This window comes from Gadus morhua, chromosome 14 (genome assembly GCF_902167405.1).
Source record: "Gadus morhua chromosome 14, gadMor3.0, whole genome shotgun sequence".
Lineage (NCBI taxonomy): Eukaryota > Metazoa > Chordata > Actinopteri > Gadiformes > Gadidae > Gadus > Gadus morhua.
The window spans coordinates 28970961-28992636 of NC_044061.1; the positions used below are offsets into that span (position 1 = coordinate 28970961).

General features: G+C 46.6%; 1 protein-coding gene and 1 long non-coding RNA gene across 4 annotated transcripts; one reads left to right on the forward strand and one right to left on the reverse strand.

Annotated features, from left to right (window-relative positions):
* The first annotated feature begins 12 nt into the window (after positions 1–12).
* On the forward strand, positions 13–20828 carry wdr59 (WD repeat domain 59). Of its 3 annotated transcripts, XM_030376319.1 has the most exons (27): positions 13–108; positions 339–388; positions 764–899; positions 1058–1143; positions 1255–1335; positions 1772–1809; positions 9526–9614; positions 9699–9815; positions 9918–9995; positions 10152–10308; positions 10398–10477; positions 11369–11498; positions 11670–11767; positions 11938–12102; positions 12305–12400; positions 13319–13423; positions 13863–13984; positions 14185–14338; positions 14699–14755; positions 16424–16557; positions 17094–17175; positions 17524–17636; positions 17871–18009; positions 19080–19161; positions 19378–19504; positions 19638–19780; positions 20205–20828. In XM_030376319.1, exons 1-27 carry the CDS (start codon positions 55–57, stop codon positions 20438–20440), a joined length of 2949 nt encoding a protein of 982 aa, XP_030232179.1. In that variant the 5' UTR covers positions 13–54; the 3' UTR covers positions 20441–20828. The 3 variants fall into 3 exon arrangements, with proteins under 3 accessions (XP_030232179.1, XP_030232180.1, XP_030232181.1); XM_030376320.1 differs by lacking the exon at positions 14699–14755; XM_030376321.1 differs by lacking the exons at positions 17094–17175; positions 17524–17636; positions 17871–18009; ... (2 more) ...; positions 19638–19780; positions 20205–20828 and having other exon boundaries at positions 14952–16554.
* Positions 2037–9518, reverse strand: LOC115558316 (uncharacterized). The gene is made up of 2 exons (XR_003979313.1): positions 8713–9518; positions 2037–2132 (listed from the first exon to the last, which is right to left on the reverse strand). It is a non-coding gene; the product is annotated as an uncharacterized LOC115558316 (long non-coding RNA).
* Positions 20829–21676: the final 848 nt, after the last annotated feature.

Consider the following 21676-nt stretch of genomic DNA (forward strand, 5'->3'; position numbering starts at 1 on the left):
TGTGGAGGTCACGTGTTCTGGCGCACGTCACTTCTTGTTGATGTTGTGAGGAAGATGGCAGCCCGCTGGAGCAGCGAGAATGTGGTGGTTGAGTTTAGGGATGCCCAGGTATAATATAAAGATATAATGTGATACTGAAGCTCAATTTATTTGATGACTGACACTATGTGATGTCCCTTAGTGCTGCGGGCTGTCATTAGCAGTTCACATTAAATGTATACCTTTAACTCAATGTGAAGATGATTGGATACAACTAAAAGACTACATGTGTAGATTAGATTTAAAGTTTGTTGGTCATATACACCTTGCCAGTTTTATTTGATTTGGACATTTTGCAGGCCACCGCGATGTCAGTGGACTGTCTGGGGCTCCACGCCGTGCTATCGGGGTAAGGGTCAGGGGGAACATGGTGATGTTTTTAACGCATAACACTAAGAAATATATCCATGGACATAGGCCCGTGACAAAATACACCTATTTTAGATAAACAGTAATGGGTCCAAATATAATTGGTTGTAATTGGTATTCTTTGATGAAAGCCAATCTTCGATTAGGTTAAAAATGCAGATACTCAACAGTGTATAACTAAATAGTGTTGTTTCCATGTATATATATATGCATCTATGATTTTACTTATCCAGGTACTAATAATAGATTAGATAACATAGTGTCAGATAACATATATATACCCTATTTTCATAAACGTAGGCCTACTCTGTTCTGTTAATGTAAAGTTCTTCTTTTTATTTTTGGTTTGTCCCAGTCGGCGTTTCCTGTATGTGGTGAATCTGGAGAACCCGTCTGAAGCGCCGCGTAAGATCAGCCGTCAGAGCAAGTGGGACGTGGGCACGGTGCAGTGGAATCCCCACAGGGCTCAGTCCCGGGTTTTTGCTGCCTCTGTAAGTCTTGTACTCTTATACCAAAACATGTAATGCATAATTATGTTCATGGTCTACACTGAACCATGCCCCCTGCAGATAACTGCTCCTGAGACAGTTTGTGTTTAAAATTGATGCGTAATATATTCCTGTCACCGGGGTGGTGTCTCGGGCTGCAGAGTAACCAGCGGGTAGACCTTTATACGTGGAAAGATGGCTTTGGGGAGGTCCACGCATCTCTGCAGGGACACACGCGAGTCATCAGGTAACACAATCAAAAATCACTCAACCAGACTTATTAAAAGTTACAAATAATGAATGTAATTATCCGCAAATATATCTGCAACAACAAATTCATTAATTTGTTTTAATTAAGTGACCTTGACTGGTCCTGGTTTGAAGCTGAGTACCTCGTGAGCAGCTCTGTGGACACCTATATCTACATCTGGGACACTAGGTAGGATGATCAATGTGGTTACATGAGCACCTTGTTAGGACTCCTATATCAACATCTGGGACACTAGGTAGGATGATCAATGTGGTTACATTAGCACCTTGTTATGATGACTCCTATATCAACATCTGGGACACTAGGTAGGATGATCAATGTGGTTACATTAGCACCTTGTTATGACTCCTATATCAACATCTGGGACACTAGGTAGGATGATCAATGTGGTTACATTAGCACCTTGTTATGATGACTCCTATATCAACATCTGGGACACTAGGTAGGATGATCAATGTGGTTACATTAGCACCTTGTTATGACTCCTATATCAACATCTGGGACACTAGGTAGGATGATCTAATGAGGTTACATTAGCACCTTGTTTACGTAAGACTCCGGCAATCCTTTTTTAATTTAATCCATCCAATGTTTGATTTGACAGAGACCCCCGGAAGCCCTTGGTGGCACTCTCTGCAGTCGGTGAGTTAAGAAGGAGGAGGGGCTTAAGATGATCAACATTAATGTCAAACCGCATGAAGAGCATCTATCTTAAATAGTCACCTGGCATAACCTCCGCCAAAGGTGCAATAACTAAGTTTCAACAGGAGAGGGTGCTGTCGTGGCTATCCTCGAGCATCCTTGAGCATCTCTTCTCTTGTCTTATAGCCGGTGTAGCGAACCCCAGCCGGACAATGGTGAAGCTTACAGATGTTTCAGAAGCCTTTATTTACGTTCAGCCGTCAGCCTTGTTTTGAGCATAAATATTCCTTTCTTCACATCTTTCTTCATAAACACCGTAAGAGCTACAGGACAGATAAATAACATTAATTAGCTCTTACACATATACAACTATCGCCATGAAGATAACATTAGCGCGGCTGTACAGCAACAACACATTTAAACACATTTTAAGTAATATAAAGTCTTAAACAAATTAAACACACAATACCTTGTTCCCATTCCAGCTAGGCACTTATTAATTACTACAAATTGTTATGCAGAGCAACCGTTTGTAGCCTGAATTCCTTCCGTAATTACACGTAATAACCTTTTCGCGCGATCTCCTTCAAGTCAAGTTACCTACTGTAGATTCAAACTTCCTGCGTCAAAATAAAAGACCCATGACGGCAAAATACAGTATCAAAATAAAAGCATGGAGAAAGTGGTTATTTTAACAGACCTTCATAAGAATTATTTACACTCCCACCAATCATGAGTCCCTAATGGAACAGTATACAGTTAACATTAAACACGAATGATTTTCTAACAAAAAAAATGACCTTCCTCATGAAAGTGCAAAAAAAAACAAATTATGTAAAGAGAGAACAAGTTTAATTAGTCTCCAATAGCAGGACTAGCCTTTGGACAGGGCGCTCGACTTCAGACATCTTATGGAGACGCTCTCCTTTCTTGCCAAGATTCCTGTCACCGAGGCAGATCTTAACTCTCCTTACTAGTCCGTCTTTGTCAATAGTAGTTTCTAAAACTCTACCTAATCTCCACTCGTTCCTGTGTGCATCCTCTCCTTTCATCATTACGATATCTCCAACTTGAAGATTTCTCTTCGGTGCATGCCAACGTTGTCTGAGAGAGATGTTGGCCAGGTATTCCTTTCGCCATCGACTCCAAAACTGTTCTGCCAGGTATTGAACATGTCGCCACCTTTTCTTGCCATACATGTCCTCTCTGACGAACTCGCCTGGAGGTGGTAAGGCCCTAACAGTTTTCATAGTCAGAAGATGATTAGGTGTGAGTGGCTCAAGACTATGAGGATCACTGAGGTTGTCAACAGTCAGTGGTCGACTGTTGACGATTGCCATAGCTTCATAGAGAAAAGCCCGCAATGAAGCATCGGAGGCCATTGATGAGGGCGTCTGTGGACATGCCATCAAGCATCTCAATATGAATGGCACGGGAGCTAAAGCAAGTGAAAAGTAGACCATACCTCTTGTTCTCCTTTCTTCCTTGCTTCGTGAGGAATGGACCAAAGCAGTCCATTCCACAGAAGGTGAAGGGGGGTGATGGTTCCACGCGTTCGGGGGGTAGATCAGCCATCCTTTGCTCTTCCGTTGGTTTCCGGTGCCGTCTACAGGTGACGCATTGACGAATGTGCGATGCTACTGCCCTGTTGATTCCTGGAATCCAGTAGCCGTGGGACCTGATCTCATTGAGGGTGAGGCCTTTACCTTGATGTTCGATTCTTTCATGGTGATGAGCAATGATCATTTTTGTAATGTGATGATCTTTGGGAATGATTGCAGGGTGCTTGATGGAGTTGGGAAGAGAAGAGTTGCACAGCCTTCCTCCCACCCTGAAGACACCATCTTTATCGAGGAAGGCATCAAGAGAGTGTAGTGAATTGTGAGAGGGTAGGGGGACCCCTTTGCTCAGCAGTTTCAACTCTTCTTGGTACACGTTTTTCTGCAGGTCTTTGATTATGCAATGTTCTGCATCTTCTCGTTCTGTTACAGTGGTGAGGTTGTTTGATCTGTTCTTTCTGATGCGCCTTAAAAGGCGTGCAACAGCTCGAATAGCCAGTGACCAAGATGAGAACTTAGATAAACGATCAACAAGGCTCGCTTGCTCTGTAGTTCTTGTGTTAAGTACCAAAGCACTTCTGACCTCTGGGTCTCCAATTATTAACTCTGGAATTTCATCTGCCGGCGGCTTCATTTCCTTGTGCCACAAGAACTTGGGTCCAGTGAACCAGGTGGATGACAAAAGCTCGCTGGGAGTCAAGCTCCTGGAAGCATGGTCAGCAGGATTCTCATTGGTTGGAACATATCTCCATTGTTGAGGGTCTGAGCTGAGGTGAATCTTCTGAACACGGTTAGCCACAAAGGTGTGGAATCGTCGTGCTTCGTTTTTTATGTATCCCAAGACCACCTTAGAATCGGTCCAGAAGACCTCCTCAGTGTCAGCTGATCCAAATTCCTCCTTGAGCATGTTGCTCATCTTCACAGAGACAACTGCAGCCGTCAGTTCCAATCTTGGAACAGTTGTAACTTTTGATGGCGAGACGCGTGATTTTCCTACAACTAAGGCACAGTGAACGTCTCCCTCCTCATTTTGTAGTCTCAAGTATGAACACTGACCATAACCCTTCAAGCTAGCATCTGAGAAATGATGCAGCTGTGTCTTCAAAACCTTCCCAAATCCAGCTGGTGAGTAAGTGCGGGGTATAGTGACATTATCCAACTGAGCTAGATCATCTCTCCATTTTTCCCATTTTGGACGGAGCTCGTCAGGGAGAGGATCGTCCCAGCCTGTGCCTCGCCTACACATCTCCTGAAGAATGATCTTCGCTTTGAGCAGAACTGGCGCCACGAACCCGAGAGGATCATACAAGGAGGCAACTGTAGAAAGAATGCCGCGACGTGTTGCCGGCTGATCCTTGAGGCTGACACTGAGACGAAAATGGTCGGACTCCACATCCCATTGAATCCCCAGGGCTCTCTCAAGCGGCAGTTCATCGAACGTGAGGTCCATATTCGTCACATTGATTGCTCTTTCAGAGGGCGGTATACTTTCTAGGACATTTCTCTCATTTGACACAAATTTGTGTAATCGGAGTCCACCCATGGCACAGAGTTCACGAGCTTCTCTGGCAAGCTGAACAGCTTCTTCGGTGCTGCCAGCACTGGTGAGGCCATCATCAACATAGAAATCCCTCATGATAAACTGTGAGCCTTTAGGGTAGAGGTCGCCATTCTCCTTAGCTAGATGCTTCATCCCGAAGTTTGCACATCCAGGGGAGGAGGCTGCACCGAACAGATGCACCTTCATACGGAACTCACTGGGCGGTGAGTTCAAGTCTCCTTGCTTCCACCAAAGAAAGCGCAGGTAGTTGCGATCAGCCTCATCCACATGGAATTGATGGAACATTTTTTCAATGTCACACATCAAAGCAACAGGGTAACGTCGGAAGCGGATAAGAACACCGCTCAAGTTGTTCAGCAAGTCAGGCCCTGAGAGGAGATGGTCGTTCAAGCTGGTTCCTTTGTGTCTGGCAGAGCAATCGAACACTACACGAAGCTTATCTGGCTTCTTTGCGTGCCGAACACCATGATGGGGAATGTACCATCTCTCAACTTCACTCCCACCGTCTTCGATCTGCTCTGCATCTCCCCTTTCGATGATCTCCTCCATGAACTTGACATACTGCTCCTTATACTTTTCATCCCGCTGCAGTTTTCTTTTGAGGTGGTTGAGGCGTATCATGACTGAGTTTTGTTGTCAGGCATACTGGGTCTTTTTTTGAAGGGTAGAGGCATTTGGTAATGGCCATGTTTGTTTTTCTGTATGCCCTCATTTAGCTTGTTGAGGAAGGTGATGTCATCTTGTGACACTGTTTTGCTGTCTTCACTATCATCCTTGAAGTCAGATTCCAGAATGCGAATAGCGTCGGCCGGAGTTACCGGAGGCAGTACTTTAATGGAGATTTTGTGGCACAGGCGACTTGAGCTCGGCGGATCATAGCTTTGCGATGAGCGCCCCACAATACTCCATCCTAAGTCTGTCCGTACAGCATAAGGTTCCTCATCTCCTCCTAGAATAACCTGCCTTGGTGCCATGGCTCTAGAGCAGTTATAGCCTATCAGGAGCCCTATTTCACAGTCCTTCAGAGGTTGGATTTCTTCTGCTATTTCTCTGAGGTGACTCCATTGCTTAGCCGTCTCACAAGTGGGAATATGAGCACGGTTTACAGGTATGCAGTCCTTTGAGTAGGCAACTGGGAGATCAAACTGAATTGCAGAGCTGTATCCCCTTACACAGAGGCCGAAAACACTCTCACTTGAGAGAACCGTGTTCATTCCACTCATGGTCGTCAGCTTCAACTTCACTGGATACTTGTCAGCATTTAGACTGTCACTCACTTCTTGGTCGATGAATGTTGTATCGCTTTGAGTGTCAAGTAGAGCGTAGACAAGTCTCTCAGCAGTTGGGTTGTTTTTGGATGACACCCACACTGGCATCACCATCGATGTGTAGGATGAGCCTTCGCCTGCAACACTGAGCGACGTTGCAGCAGCTCTTTGATTTGTCGCTGCTTCTGATGAAGACTTCTCCTTCCCATAGTTGTAATCGTGGAGGGCCGTCGGATGTTTTCCTTTACAGTTGTCGCAACAGTGGCGATGACGACAGCTTTTTGCGCTGTGGGCCGAATTTAGGCATCCGTAGCAGAGTTTCTTCTCCTTTACATAGTTCCGTCGCTCTACCAACAACATTTCTGTAAACTTGGGACACGCATGAAGCTGGTGTCTATTATCTTGACAGAGAATACATGTTTTTCTCTGTTCTGACCCTTTGTTGAAGATGTCCGTAGCTGCTTGAGTGGTGTAAACACTGGCCTGGTTTGTCTTTGTGTCTCTGAGATTTCTCTTTTCAGCGTTAGAGTCTGATGAGCGAAGAGCATAAAGCGACGTAATTGGATTGCAGGCAATCTCAGCTTCAGTTGACACAAATATTGCAAAGTCCTTGAAACTTGGGAATTCTTGCCTATCGTTCAGGCTTCGTGTGGCTTGTCGGTTCCAGCGTGAAGCTGCCCAGTCTGGTAGTTTATAGACAAGCTTCTGGTTTTCCTCGCAGTCGTTTAATATGTCGAGACCCTTGACATGAGGCATGGCATCTTGACAGGCATTTAGAAAATCAGAGAAGTTTCTGAGTCCCTCGGCATCTTTAGGTTGTATCCTAGGCCAATTGGTAAGCTTCTCTCTGAATGCTCTCTGAATGGCAAAGGGCTGGCCGAAGCGACGAGTGAGCTTGTTCCAGGCATCCTGGTAGGCTTCATCATCGTTTCGGAAAAAGGTGCCATCTAGCACCTGGCGTGCTGGGCCGGCAACATACTTCTTCAAATAATAGAGTTTTTCAGCTGGAGTGATAGCTCTTTGGTCAATGAGCGAAGAAAACGATGCTTTCCATTCAGTGAATCGTATTGGATCACCATTGAAGACGAATGGCTCTGGAACAGGGAGCCTATTCAAGGCTATGCTGTCTTGAAAGACCTGAGCCAGTGAGGAAATGTCTTTATGAGAGGGTGTTGCAACATGGGATGGCGAGACGGCAGTTACAGGCACGTTCGTTGCTTCCTTATCCTTTTCAATGTTGATGCAGTCAGCAGCTTTATGTTCTGTCTCCTTATTGTACACATTCAGCTTGGCCTTAGCTGCTCGCACTTCCTTCTCTGCCTGCAGTCGCTCCAACTCATACCTTTGTGCCTCTAGAGCTATCCTCTGTTGTTCCTCTAACTCTCGAATCACTTCCCTTTGTCTCTCTTCGGCTATCATCATCTCATAATTGGTTTCCTTCACTGCTAGTTCTGCTGCTGCATCCGCACGCTTGGCCGCCATAGAGGAAGTCATGGAGTGATGGTCAGACTTGCTATGACTTGTCAAGGACGCGGCGGATCCATAGACAGACTTTGCATAGTCACGGTGGAGGAGTTCATGAAGGCGATGTCTTTCCTGCTTCTCGTTAAACTCAACTTCATCATCTATTGCTCTGTTGTGGGCAATGATAATGATTTCTGTGGTGACTGATTCACAAGTATCGACTCGTCGTCTGATATCAGTGGAAGGTGTGGCAAGATCTCGCATTTCAGAATATATGTTCATTATGTCTTCCTTACTTTTCCTAAGTTCTTCCACGAGAGGCCAGAGCTCATCATCTGGCATGTAGGACTTCAGTTGATCTCTTGCTTTTCGTATTTTGAGTTTCCATTGCTCGTACATGGAGAGCAGCCCTTTCTCCATTTTCTTGGCCTCCTCCGCTTGTAGTGCACGCATCTTCTCGGTAGGGTTCCGTGCACGTTCGGAACGTCTGGGACCTCCAGGTGGGTCATCCAGTTTACCTTGGAGATGACTCTGACCTTCTTCCACCACTTCAGTCGTTTCCTTCAGGCATGATGAGTCTGCCACTGAGTGGAGCTCCCTCTGCAAATCCTGAACTTCATGCTGAGAACCAGCCATTTGCTCCTCTGTGTCACTATCATAACCTGACTTTGACATTATCAACTCCTAACTCAGAATTATTAAGCCAGATGAAAACCCTGAAGCAGATAAGATCGAACTCTTAAGCAGTTTAAACATAGAATATCAGAACCCCCAGTACAAAAATAACTAGCAGTTACATCAATGTGCAGACACTCAAATAACTGTAAATGTTCAGGTAAATAACATTATAAGCAAAATTTTCAGATAGCATGAAATGCAGTTCAATTTCCCCCTTTTTTTTTTTTTTTTTTTTAAATGTCCTTAATTATAAAGAGTCCACATGAATGTGTCCGTCTGTATAAACGTATCAACAGTTCCTTCGTTGCAGATGAGCAGGTGAGCATTAAATGTTCTCTGGTTCAGTTCAAGAAGCTGTTAATGTGTAGCTCACCTCATTGGAAGTACCGTAGACCATATGATATTGGGTAATGCTCAGTTCTGCGTCAATGAATGCGACTGTACTTGACCAATGCACCGAATCCACGAGACCGCTGCCCGGATTGCCGTAGTGGATCATGCGTTGACATGCAGGAACATGTGCTGCTCGATGACTCCATGTGAACAGCATGGGGCGATGTAGCAGCAACAGCAGCAGGCATGCAGTGAAGACCCTCCGTCGTGACCCGTCATGGCGGCAAAAAAGTCGTCGAATCGATGTGGGTCAAGCTCTTACTGTAGCGAACCCCAGCCGGACAATGGTGAAGCTTACAGATGTTTCAGAAGCCTTTATTTACGTTCAGCCGTCAGCCTTGTTTTGAGCATAAATATTCCTTTCTTCACATCTTTCTTCATAAACACCGTAAGAGCTACAGGACAGATAAATAACATTAATTAGCTCTTACACATATACAACTATCGCCATGAAGATAACATTAGCGCGGCTGTACAGCAACAACACATTTAAACACATTTTAAGTAATATAAAGTCTTAAACAAATTAAACACACAATACCTTGTTCCCATTCCAGCTAGGCACTTATTAATTACTACAAATTGTTATGCAGAGCAACCGTTTGTAGCCTGAATTCCTTCCGTAATTACACGTAATAACCTTTTCGCGCGATCTCCTTCAAGTCAAGTTACCTACTGTAGATTCAAACTTCCTGCGTCAAAATAAAAGACCCATGACGGCAAAATACAGTATCAAAATAAAAGCATGGAGAAAGTGGTTATTTTAACAGACCTTCATAAGAATTATTTACAGCCGGAGCTTCTCAAGTCAAATGGAACAGAAAGAACCAGAACGTCCTGGCCTCCAGTCATGACGGAGATGTCCGCATATGGGACAGAAGGGTGAGGGACAATCTGGATTTCTAAACACAGATGTTTTGAGACACAAAGAACAAGCAGTCTATTTATTAGGACTTGTTCTAGTAGAAACCCAACACAGCGGTGGAGTATGTAGCCGCCCATCTGTCCAAGATCCACGGGCTGGACTGGCACCCGGACAACGAGTACATCCTGGCCACGTCTAGTCAGGACAACTCTGTCAGGGTGAGAGGAACGCACCTTCTCCGACCCTGAATCTAACCCTACCGTGCACTTAGACCACAAACAACAACAATCACTGTGTCTATACCTGTCCCATGTCCCAAGTTCTGGGATTACAGACAGCCGAGAAAGTGCCTCAACATCTTATCGTGCCAGGTGCCGGTGTGGAAGGCACGATACACAGTGAGTTAATATTATATTGTAATAATAGTATTAAATATAGTAATATACTATTACTATGACTATGAACTGGTCAAAGTGGTTCAACATGACGGGATGTATGCTCTCTCTTTCTAACTGAATACCATTCCCCTCTCGCTGCCTAACCCTCCATGCCAGCCCTTCTCCCACGGCCTGGTGACGGTCATGGTTCCCCAGCTGCGCCGGGAGAACAGCCTGCTGCTGTGGAGCACGCTGGACCTCAACAGCCCCGTCCACGCCTTTGTGGGCCATGACGACGTGGTCCTGGAGTTCCAGTGGCGCCCGCAGAAAGAAGGTCCGACGCCCGTCTCCCTGTTAATAACCAGCTATATCTGACGCTGTGAAACACTGTGTAAAGCTTCAATATCTCTCTGCTGCCCGCAGGCTCCAAGGACTGCCAGCTGGTCACCTGGTCCAGAGACCAGACCCTGAGGATATGGCGCGTGGATCCACAGCTGCAGAAGGTCAGTGCTTCAGGTTAGTGAGGGCTTTAGGTCAGTGCTTCTGGTTAGGGTTATGTTCAGGGTTTAAGGTCAGTGATAGGGTTAGGGTGAGGGCTTTAGGTCAGTGATAGGGTTAGGGTCAGGGCTTTAGGTCAGTGATAGGGTTAGGGTTAGGGTCAGGGCTTTAGGTCAGTGATAGGGTTATGGTGAGGGATTTAGGCCAGTACTTCAGGTAAGAGTTAGGGTTAGAGTGAGGGCTTTAGGCCAATGTTGGGTTTAGGGCTTTAGGTCAGTGCTTCAGATTAGGATTAGGGTTAGGGTCCAGGCTTTAGGGTCAGTGCTTCAGATTAGGGTTAGGGTTAGGGTCAGGGCTTTAGGGTCAGTGCTTCAGATTAGGGTTAGGGTCAGGGCTTTAGGGTCAGTGCTTCAGATTAGGATTAGGGTTGGGGTCCAGGCTTTAGGGTCAGTGCTTCAGATTAGGGTTAGGGTTAAGGTCCGGGCTTTAGGGTCAGTGCTTCAGATTAGGGTTAGGGTTAGGGTCAGGGCTTTAGGGTCAGTGCTTCAGATTAGGGTTAGGGTTAAGGTCAGGGCTTTAGGATCAGTGCTTCAGATTAGGGTTAGGGTTAGGGTCAGGGCTTTAGGGTCAGTGCTTCAGATTAGGGTTAGGGTTAGGGTCCGGGCTTTAGGGTCAGTGCTTCAGATTAGGGTTAGGGTTAGGGTCCGGGCTTTAGGGTCAGTGCTTTAGATTAGGGTTAGGGCTAGGGTCAGGGCTTTAGGTCGGTGCTTCCCAACACCCCACCCTGCTCTGGTGCTCGCTTATGTTCTAATGGTAGCTGCTGCAAATACAGACAGATGGGAATAACGCAGCACCAATTGATTGTCTGGTTGTTGGGACGGCTGCCGCGGTTGCAGCTGTGTGCCAACGACACGGTGGAGGAGCTGCTGGAGGGCGTGGCCCTCAGCATGGAGCCGGAGAGGACCCAGTCCTCCCAGGACCTGGAGCCCCAGCAGAGCACAGCCCCCTTGGCTGAAGACCTGCACGGTGAGATCAGCATGGAGGAGCCTTGTATGGAGGCTGTAGGTCAGCTAATGGGCCTGCTGGGTAATGTAGTCCGCTAGGAAGGTACTAGTAACATGTAGGCCAATCTCAATTCCCTGTTGAATAAATAACCAGTAATAAACAATGTGCGTAATCCTGTAATCTCTCTCCCAGACCCGGAGCAGGCGGCCCTGGGCTCCAGCGGGGCGCCCCAGACCCTGCAGCAGGAGTTCTCCTTGGTCAACCTGCAGATCAGGAACGTCAACGTGGAGGTAGGAGGGGGATGGGGTGAATCCACACCCATCAAGACAGCCTCCTTCTCATCGTGTTTATGCATATGATCTAAATAGGAAAATAGGAATATCTGAACCCGATGAGGCTGGTAATCGATATGACAGTTAGGGTTATATATATGATGGTGGCGGTTCTCCTGTGCGTCCAGATGGATGCTCTAAACCGGAGCTGCGTGGTCTCCGCCCACCTGGGCAGCCACCAGGTGCGGCTGGTGGTGAAGTTTCCCGCCCATTACCCCAACAACGCCGTGCCTACCTTCCAGTTCGTCTCCCCCACCAGCATCCCCTCTGCCATGAGGACCAAGATCCAGAAGGTACAGCCCCTCCTTCCTCAACCGGAGGTATAGCAGTACCCCTCAGACAGGAAACCTTCTTGTGGTGATGATCGTGGTGGTGGTCGTGATGATGATGATGAAGGTTGTGGAGTTGGTGATGACGATGATGATGATGATGATGGGGAGTGAGGATGAGATGGACACTGAGGAGTGTGCTGATAGTTTGAATCCTGTGTTGTAGATTCTAACGGACACGTCACTGCAGAAGGTAAAGAGGAACCAGAACTGTCTGGAGCCGTGTGTGCGACAGCTGATGTCCTGCCTAGAGTCGGACATGGTGAGGACCCCCTCCTGCTGCAAGCCTCCTCCAGCCTCACAGCAAACACACACATGTTGTCTCCTCCAGCCTCACAGCAAACACACACATGTTGTCTCCTCCAGCCTCACAGCAAAAACACACATGTTGTCTCCTCCAGCCTCACAGCAAACACACACATGTTGTCTCCTCCAGCCTCACAGCAAACACACACATGTTGTCTCCTCCAGCCTCACAGCAAACACACACATGTTGTCTCCTCCAGCCTCACAGCAAACACATACATGTTGTCTCCTCCAGCCTCACAGCAAACACACACATGTTGTTTCCAGCCTCACATCAAACAAACACGTTTATGTACACACTATATATTATGTATGTAGTAGGGGTGGGGTAAAAAAAATGTAATATCATAACTTTATTGTTCCAAATACTAAATATCATGGACTAAATATCATAATGTTTTTAAGATAAAAGTAATAATACTTTAATTGAACATTATTGATCCCAGAGAAAATGATTTTTAACAGTTGCTTAGCTGAAGTCAGAAACATAAGTCAATCAAGTCGAATGAAGACAACTAGCAACAGAGAACAAAATACAGAATAAACTGACATTTTAAGGAAAGATATGCATATTAAAATGAAATCTATATGTATCTAACCAACAACAGAATGGAATAAAATACACATATACACACATATACATACGTCAATAGCTAACTATATGCAGTATATTACAGGTGTGTGATATGAATGACGTGAGGTTGTTTACAGTATGACATGAGGTTGTTTACGGTATGACATGAGGTTGTTTACGGTATTACATGAGGGTGTTTACGGTATGACGTGAGGGTGTTTACGGTATGACATGAGGGTGTTTACGGTATGACCTGAGGTTGTATACGGTATGACATGAGGGTGTTTACGGTGTTCCTAGACCCAGGAGGACGGTCCGCCCGCCAGCCCCTACGTCCTGTCGAACCCGGTGACCCCCGCCCTGCCCGCCTTTCCCAGGGTCACCAACACCTACGGATCCTACCAGGTGAGGGTCAGGGTGACTGACCCCTACACTGGTATACATGTTACTGGGTTAGGGTCACTGACCCCTACACTGGTATACATGTTACTGCGTTAGGGTCACTGACCCCTACACTGGTATACATGTTACTGGGTTAGGGTCACTGACCCCTACACTGGTATACATGTTACTGGGTTAGGGTCACTGACCCCTACACTGGTATACATGTTACTGGGTTAGGGTCACTGACCCCTACACTGGTATACATGTTACTGGGTTAGGGTCACTGACCCCTACACTGGTATACATGTTACTGGGTTAGGGTCACTGACCCTTACACTGGTATAAATGTTCCTGGGTTAGGGTCACTGACCATAGGGTCTCGAGGGTTAGATGATGGCGTTAGATAGAGGCTAGACTTTAGAGGTGATAGCTCCGCCTCCTCCTGTTTGTCTGTCACCAGGACGCCAACATCCCCTTCCCCCGCACCTCTGGAGCGCGCTTCTGCGGCACTGGCTGCTTGGTCTACTTCACGCGACCAAACACCATGCACCGCTCGGTCCCGGCCTCCGAACCCACGCCGAGGTGAGGTGATCCCTGCATTCTCAGAGCCAATTATAAGATATTTACATTCTCAGAGCCAATCATAAGATATTCCCATTCTCAGAGCCAATCATAAAATATTTACATTCTCAGAGCCAATCATAAGACACCTTACATTCCCAGAGCCAATCATCAGACACTTTACATAAGAAGGTGTTCCTCCTCCACTGTGTGCGCCCCAGGTCCCTGTCGGCGCTGTCTGCGTACCACAGCGGGGTGCTGACCCCCATGAAGATGCGCACCGAGTCTCAGAGCACCCTGAGGTTGTACAGCGGGAGCCCCACCCGCTCCGACAAGGACACCGTGTCCATCTCCTCCTTCTATTACAAGGAGCGGGTGAGACACACACACACACACACACACACACACACACACACACACACGCGCATACACTCACATGCATACAAAGGCACACACGCACACACACACACACACGCATGCCATGCACGTACACACGCACAACGCATGAACACACTGAGAGTGTAGAGATGTGTGTGTAGCCTGCATTAAGCTGTTAGCTCAGTGAATGAGGTCACCTGCAGGGTTTTTCTTTGTGGTTTGTATGTTCCATATGTGTACCCTCCTCATACTTTGTGTCTTCCTTCCCTGATTGGTCACCACCCTCCCAAATGGGCCAATCTTTTGTCTCCTTTTGTTCCTTGGTCCACTTCTACACCCCCGTTCTCCCCCAATCAGAAGCCCCCAATGTCTGCCCTCCGCCGTTGGTCTGTCCAAACTATCCATGACTACCCGGTACTGATACCTTCCTCCTCCCCTCCAACCCTAACCCTATCCACGACTACCCGGTACTGAGCCCTCCCTCCTCCCCTCCCGATGTATCCTGCGGCCTCGCATGTCGGTCGATAGTAACAGCAACATTGTCCACGATTCATCTGACACGCTGTTTGGTCTCCACGAACTAACGATCACTTTCAATTTAATCTTATAGTACATCAATATAATCCACTAGCACATCAATAGAATCTACTAGGCCAATATAATCTACTTTCACATCAATATAATGTACTGGCACAATATAATCTATTAGCACGTCAATATAATCGATCACATTAATATAATCGACTAGTACAATGTAATCTACTATCACATCAATGTAATCTACTAGTACATCAACATAATCTACTAGCACATCAATATATTCTACTAGCACAATATAATCTACTATCACATTAATATAATCTACTAACACAATATAATCTAGTAGCACATCAACATAATCTACTAGCAAATCAACATAATCTACTAGCACGTCAATATAATCTACTAGCACAATAAAATCTACTAGCACAATATAATCTATTGGCGAATCAATATAATCTACTAGCACATCAATAAAATCGACTAGCACATCAATATAATCTCTAGCACAACAATATACCTACTGCCCCATCAACGTAATCTAGCGCATCAATATAATCTACAAACACATCAATATAATCTATTAGCACATCATATAATCTATCATCATATCACAATAATCTATCACAACATCAACATATCTAGTAGCAACATCAATATAATATACTAGCATTTAAATATGATCTACAAGCACAATATAATCTATCAAATCAATATAATCTACTAGCGCATCAACATAATCTACTATTATATCAGTATAATCTACCAGCACATAACATAATCTGCTATCATATCAAACATAATCTACTAGCACGTCAATATAATCTACTATCATATCAGTATAATCTACAGCACATCAACATAATCGACTATCAGCATAATCTACCAGTACATCAACAAAATCTACTATCATATCAGTATATTCTACCAGCACATCAACATTATCTACTATGATATAGGGCTGCTCGATTATGGAAAAAAAATCCTAATCACGATTATTTTGGTCAATATTGAAATCACGATGTTCAAACGATTATTTTTTGAGTTTGAAAACATGATGTATTTTTTCAGTATGTCTCTCTCAAAATTCTTTGTAGCTGAGAATTTTGAAATTTCGCTTTAAAATAATGCAGAAAATGGTCCAAAAGAAAATGTTCAAATCTAAAATAATGTACAGATATGTATTCAGCTGTTCTGCAATTTGTATAAATCATTTCGAAAAATAATCGAAAAATCGATAATGTTATTTAGTGATTGTTTGACGCTAAAATCGAAATTCGATTAATTGCCCAGCCCTAGTATCATATCAGTTTAATCCACCAGCACATCAACATAATCTACTATCATATCACTATAATCTACCAGCACATCAACATAATCTACTGGCAGGAATAATAACAGCTTTGACTCCAGCCAGGTCTTCCTCCCAGCCGCACACAGCCCTGTTAATCTGTTAGAAACCACTTTTAATCAAGTGGTGCTTGGTTCCTCCTCTGGGGGGCGCTACCGTCTCCCCGCCTCTCTTTCACTCCTGTCCGCTAGAAATCCCGGAGGTTCAAGACCAAGCGCGAGGGGAGCGACTCCAGCAACCGACCCATCAAGCTGGCGGGGAAGGTCATCATCCAGGAGATCTCCTGCCTGCTGCCGGTCCACAGAGCACTGGGAGAGAGCTACATGTGAGTGGTCTGCTGGGAGCACTGGGAGAGAGAGCTACAGTTAGTGGTCCGCTGGGAGCACTGGGAGAGAGAGCTACATGTGAGAGGTCTGCTGGTAACACGGGGAGAGAGCTACAGTGAGTGGTCCGCTGGGAGCACTGGGAGAGAGCAACAGTGAGTGGTCCGCTGGGAGCACTGGGAGAGAGAGCTACATGTGAGAGGTCTGCTGGGAGCACTGGGAGAGAGCTACAGTGAGTGGTCCACCCGGAGCACTGGGAGAGAGAGCTACATGTGAGAGGTCTGCTGATAACACGGGGAGAGAGCTCATGGCGTGTTGACATGTTTTAAATCCAGTTGATAGAGGTATCTTTAGTCCTTTAAATAGGGGGTCATGCAGACTGGTTTGTAGCTTGAGCCAAACCCATGTGTTAACCTGCTTGGTGAAACCAGGCGTTAGATTCTAACGTGCGGCTCCACTGACCCTGGGCCCCCTGGGTCCGTCTGTCACCACCGTGTCCATCTCTCCCTGCTCACCACCGTGTCCGTCCTCCTTCTAGTCTGAACGTGAGTGACATCCAGGACACGTGTCAGAAGAACGCTGCCGCCGCGCTGGTGGTGGGCCGACGGGACGTGGCCAAGGTGATTCCCCTGTCCCCTTAGACCACTGTGGACCAGTGTAGACCCCGGTAGACCCTTATTGACCCCTGTACACTGCTATAAAGTTCTTTAGACGCCTATAGACCCCTGTAGACTACTCTTAGTTAGACCACTATAGACGCCTGTATGCCTGTACACCCCTATTGACCACTGTAGACCACTGAAGACCCCTATTGAAACCTATAGACAACTTTAGACCACTGTAGACCACTATAGACCCCCTAGACTGTAGATTGTTTGTCATGCTCTACATAGCTGTATACATCATAGATAGTATATATATATATTTATATAGCTGATTCCACATCCTGTGTGCGTGTGCATCAACAGGTGTGGGCCCTGGCGTCCGCAGCCACCAGCCAGGACCTGGGACCGGACCCGGACCCGGACATCGACACCCCCTGGGCCAGGCACCCCTTTGGACGACACCTGCTGGAGACTCTGTAGTCAACCTGGAGAACATAGAGCACCTGGTTCATTCTGTCTCACTGCCCAGTCCATGTAGACAATAGCACTCACTCAGGAGCGTAGCATCAAATTCTGGGCCCTGTATACAAGAGGCACTGATGGGCTTGGGGGTGGTAGAGGACCCCCCAAGCCTGTCCACCTTACACCCCCAGCCCGGGGGCCCTGCACTCACTCCTCATGTCTCTCTCTTTTGCTCTCGCTCTCCCTAGGCTGGACCACTACAGCCAGATGAGTGACGTCCAGACCCTGGCCATGCTGTGCAGCGTGTTCAGAGCCCAGGGACCTCCGGACGCCCCCTGCGGTCAGCAGCTGCCTCGCTCCGCCCTCCTCCCCCACCACTCGCGCTACGTAAGCCCCGCCTCCGCTGGCCTCCTAGCTGCTCAGGTTTTCATTGGTCAGTCTGTCATTGGTCAGGTTCTCATTAGGGATCGACCGATACAGATTTTTTAGGGCCGATACGATACCGATATTTTTTCATCAGCCTTAGCCTATACGCCGATAGCGATTTTCTTGAGCCGATATTTAGAGCCGATATTTAGAGCCGATACTGCTTTTGCTCCCTCAATCATAAAAATTACACTGATAACAAATGTTACAAGTCTCAATTTAAAAAAAGGAACATCTATTGAACTTCAATATAAAAAACAATATTTAACAAATAGTAAAAACAGGTGAGGTAGAACAAGTAAGAACAAGTAGATGAACAATATTTAACAAATATTAAAAACAGGTGAGGAATAACAAGTAAAAAAAAAAAAAAGATATATATATATCAGCGAAAATCAGCCCGCGTATCGGCCGATACGATACACGTAAAAAAAAACGCGAATATCGGCCGATAATATCGGCCGACCGATATATCGGTCGAACCCTAGTTCTCATTGGTCAGGTTATCATTGGTCAGTCTGCATTGGTCAGGTTCTCATTGGTCAGGTTCTCATTGGTCAGTCTGTATTGGTCAGGTTCTCATTGGTCAGGTTCTCATTGGTGTCTGTTATTGGTCAGGTTGTTATTGGTCAGGTTTTCATTGGTCATGTTCTCATTGGTCAGTATGTTACTGGTCGGGTTGTTATTGGTCAGTCTGTTATTGGTCAGGTTCTCATTGGTCAGTCTGTCATTGGTCAGGTTCTCATTGCTCATGTTCTCATTGGTCAGTCTGTTATTGGTCAAGTTGTTATTGTTCAGGTTCTCATTGGTCAGTCTGTCATTGGTCAGGTTGTTATTGGTCAGGTTCTCATTGGTCAGGTTCTCATTGGTCAGTCTGTTATTGGTCAGGTTCTCATTGGTCGGGTTCTCAATGGTCAGTCTGTTATTGGTCAGGTTCTCATTGGTCAGTCTGTTATTGGTCAGTCTGTCATTGTTCAGGTTCCTATTGGTCAGGTTTGGTGTGACAGACAGCTTGTGTTGACCCTCCCCAGCCCAGCTTCACATCCAGCTCCCTGACCTCCGGCTCCTGCTCCAGTACGTCCGACTCCGTCCCCGTCACCCCCTGGAACACCGGTAGGACTCAGGGATTCAAGGGCTCAAGTTAACCCTAGCATGGGGTCGGGTGACCAGAGTGTCCCCCTAACCCTAACGCATGGGGTTGGGGTGACCAGGGGGTACCCCCTAACCTTAGAGCATGGGGTTAACAACACTGGGAGTGTTGTTAGATGTTTGGATGGGGTCTGCTAGATCCCCATGGTGATTTAATGGGATGTATTTCATGGCCCCTAGCAACAGGCCGGGACTCTGAGCATGGGGGTCCTTGGGGCGAGTCGTCACCTGATGACTATCGCTACGGCAACCAGGCCTACTCGGACCCGCGAGAACGAGAACGGGAGCAGCACGACATGAACAAGAGGTGATCCCTTCCTTATTAACCCTGTGGTGAGGGCCCCGCGGGGTCCTTAACGCTGTGTCCTGGGGGCCCCGTGGGGTCCCTAACCCTGTGGTGAGAGCCCCGTGGGGACCATAACCCTGCGTTGTGACCCCAGGCTCCTGGACCCCACCCATGTGCTGCAGTTTGATGACTTTAAGAAGTGCTACGGGGAGATCCTGCACCGCTGGGGGCTGAAGGAGAAGAGAGCCGACGTGCTCAAGTTCACCTCCTGCCCTCCTGAACCACACAAGGGGATCGGTTAGTGTGCCATCTGAATGATACAATACAAAAACACACAATAATGAGGAAAATACACACAAACCTACACAATTATGATAATAGTACCAATAATACACACAAACAATATTGCCACATTTACTAATTCAGGTGCTTCTGAAGAATCTGGATATAATCTGGTGATGGGATGGATATAATATGGATATAATATGGTAATGGGTTGGATATGGTTTTGGGCTTGATATAATCTGGTGGTGTTCTGGATACAATCCGGACATAATCTGGTGTTATACTGGATATCATCTGGATTAGTGTTGTACTGGATATAACCTGTTGTCGTACATGATATAATCTAGATATAGTCTGGATATAATCTGGTGTTTAACTGGATAAAATCTAGATATAATCAAACCTCCATGTCTGTTATCCTGGCCGCGTGCTGCAGAGTTCGGGGTGTTCTGCTGCCACTGCCGCTCTCAGGCGCGCGGGACGCAGTGCGAGGTGTGCCGGCGGCTGACCTTCCAGTGCGCCGTCTGCCACGTGGCCGTGCGCGGAGCCTCCAACTTCTGCCTGAGCTGCAGCCACGGCGGCCACACCAGCCACATGATGGACTGGTTCAGCCGTCACGACCAGTGCCCTGCGGGCTGCGGCTGCCACTGCCTCCAGCAGAGCACCTACTAACCCTAACCCTGCTAGCCCTAACCCATCCAAACCCTAACCCTTATAACCCAACTCTAACCCATCAAACCCTTGCCCTTTTAACATAACCCTAACCCATCTATCCCATTCAGCCTAACTCGCAACCTTACCCTGCTAATCCTAACCATTTTGACCCTACCCCTTGCCTCAACCCAGTTAATTTGGGATCTGTTCGATGAAGCAGGTTGTCTTTTGGCCGTGTGCTTGCGAGCCGTATTATTGAAAACCAGAAGATTGTAACTTCAGTTCTTTGAATATACTGTCAGCCACAAATGAAAAGCTATAGTTGGGCTGTGATAAATGGAAAAACTACCTTAAAACTGTTTGTTCTATCTGTATATTGAAATTTTGTAAAAACGACTTACTTTTACCGTCTTCTTTTTCACATTCAATTTACATAATGTTGATTTATCACCTTAGCTTGTGTGCCTCAAAATCAAGTAGGCTCATTATACACCAGTTCAGAGTGGACGACACGTAACATTGTCAGCCTATTTTACGTTTGGACGTTTTTTAGAGTTCAAAAGGCTAAATGGTCCCAATACCAATGTTCGGACTCAGACTTTGCTGTGCGTTCTCGCGCAAATAAGGCTTCAGGGCTGTGCAATGTCGAAATCCAAAGGGCTTGGGGGTTTGAGTCCACACTTGCCCACTGCACCGTCAGTCAAAGGACTCAGAAGGCGTGGCTGACGGATGGGGGAGGTTTCCAGGGTCGTCAGAGCCTGACGCCCCGTGCCCACTACCTCCGTCAGTTGACCGTTGCCCATTGACTTTGAATGGGGACGGACGCGCAATGCATTGTGGATCCGTCCGTTCAGTTGGAGCGTTCGCCACCGTCAGAAAGTTGAAAAATTTTCAACTTTTCGGCAGCGACGGTTCCGTCATCCAATCAGATCGCGTATGCAAATTTAAGCACTGTGACGCGACTCGGGCTCTGACGATACTGGAAAGCGGATAATCTTGCATCGCAACAAGCAGGAAGAGTGGAAGAACCCGGCGAAGCGATTTGATTGGCTGACGGATGCCTCTGCAAAGACTACTCCCCCATCCGTCAGCCACGCCTTCCCACGTCCGTTGACTGACGGTGCAGTGGGCACGAGGCGTTAGTAGTGTCAGTGCTTAAATTTGCATACGTGATCTGATTGGATGACGGATCCGTAGCTGCCGAAAAAGTTGAACATTTTTCAACTTTTTGACGGAGCCTTCAGCGCACGGATC

What these genes read in the sequence shown, in the direction of transcription:
- wdr59 (XM_030376319.1), top strand. Translation starts at nt 55, where the DNA reads ATGGCAGCCCGCTGGAGCAGCGAGAATGTGGTGGTTGAGTTTAGGGAT. An exon ending in GGACACACGCGAGTCATCAG is followed by an intron (nt 1,144 to 1,254) that starts GTAACACAATCA and finishes GTTTTAATTAAG; the next exon opens with TGACCTTGACTGGTCCTGGT. An exon ending in TCCCCCACCACTCGCGCTAC is followed by an intron (nt 18,010 to 19,079) that starts GTAAGCCCCGCC and finishes GACCCTCCCCAG; the next exon opens with CCCAGCTTCACATCCAGCTC.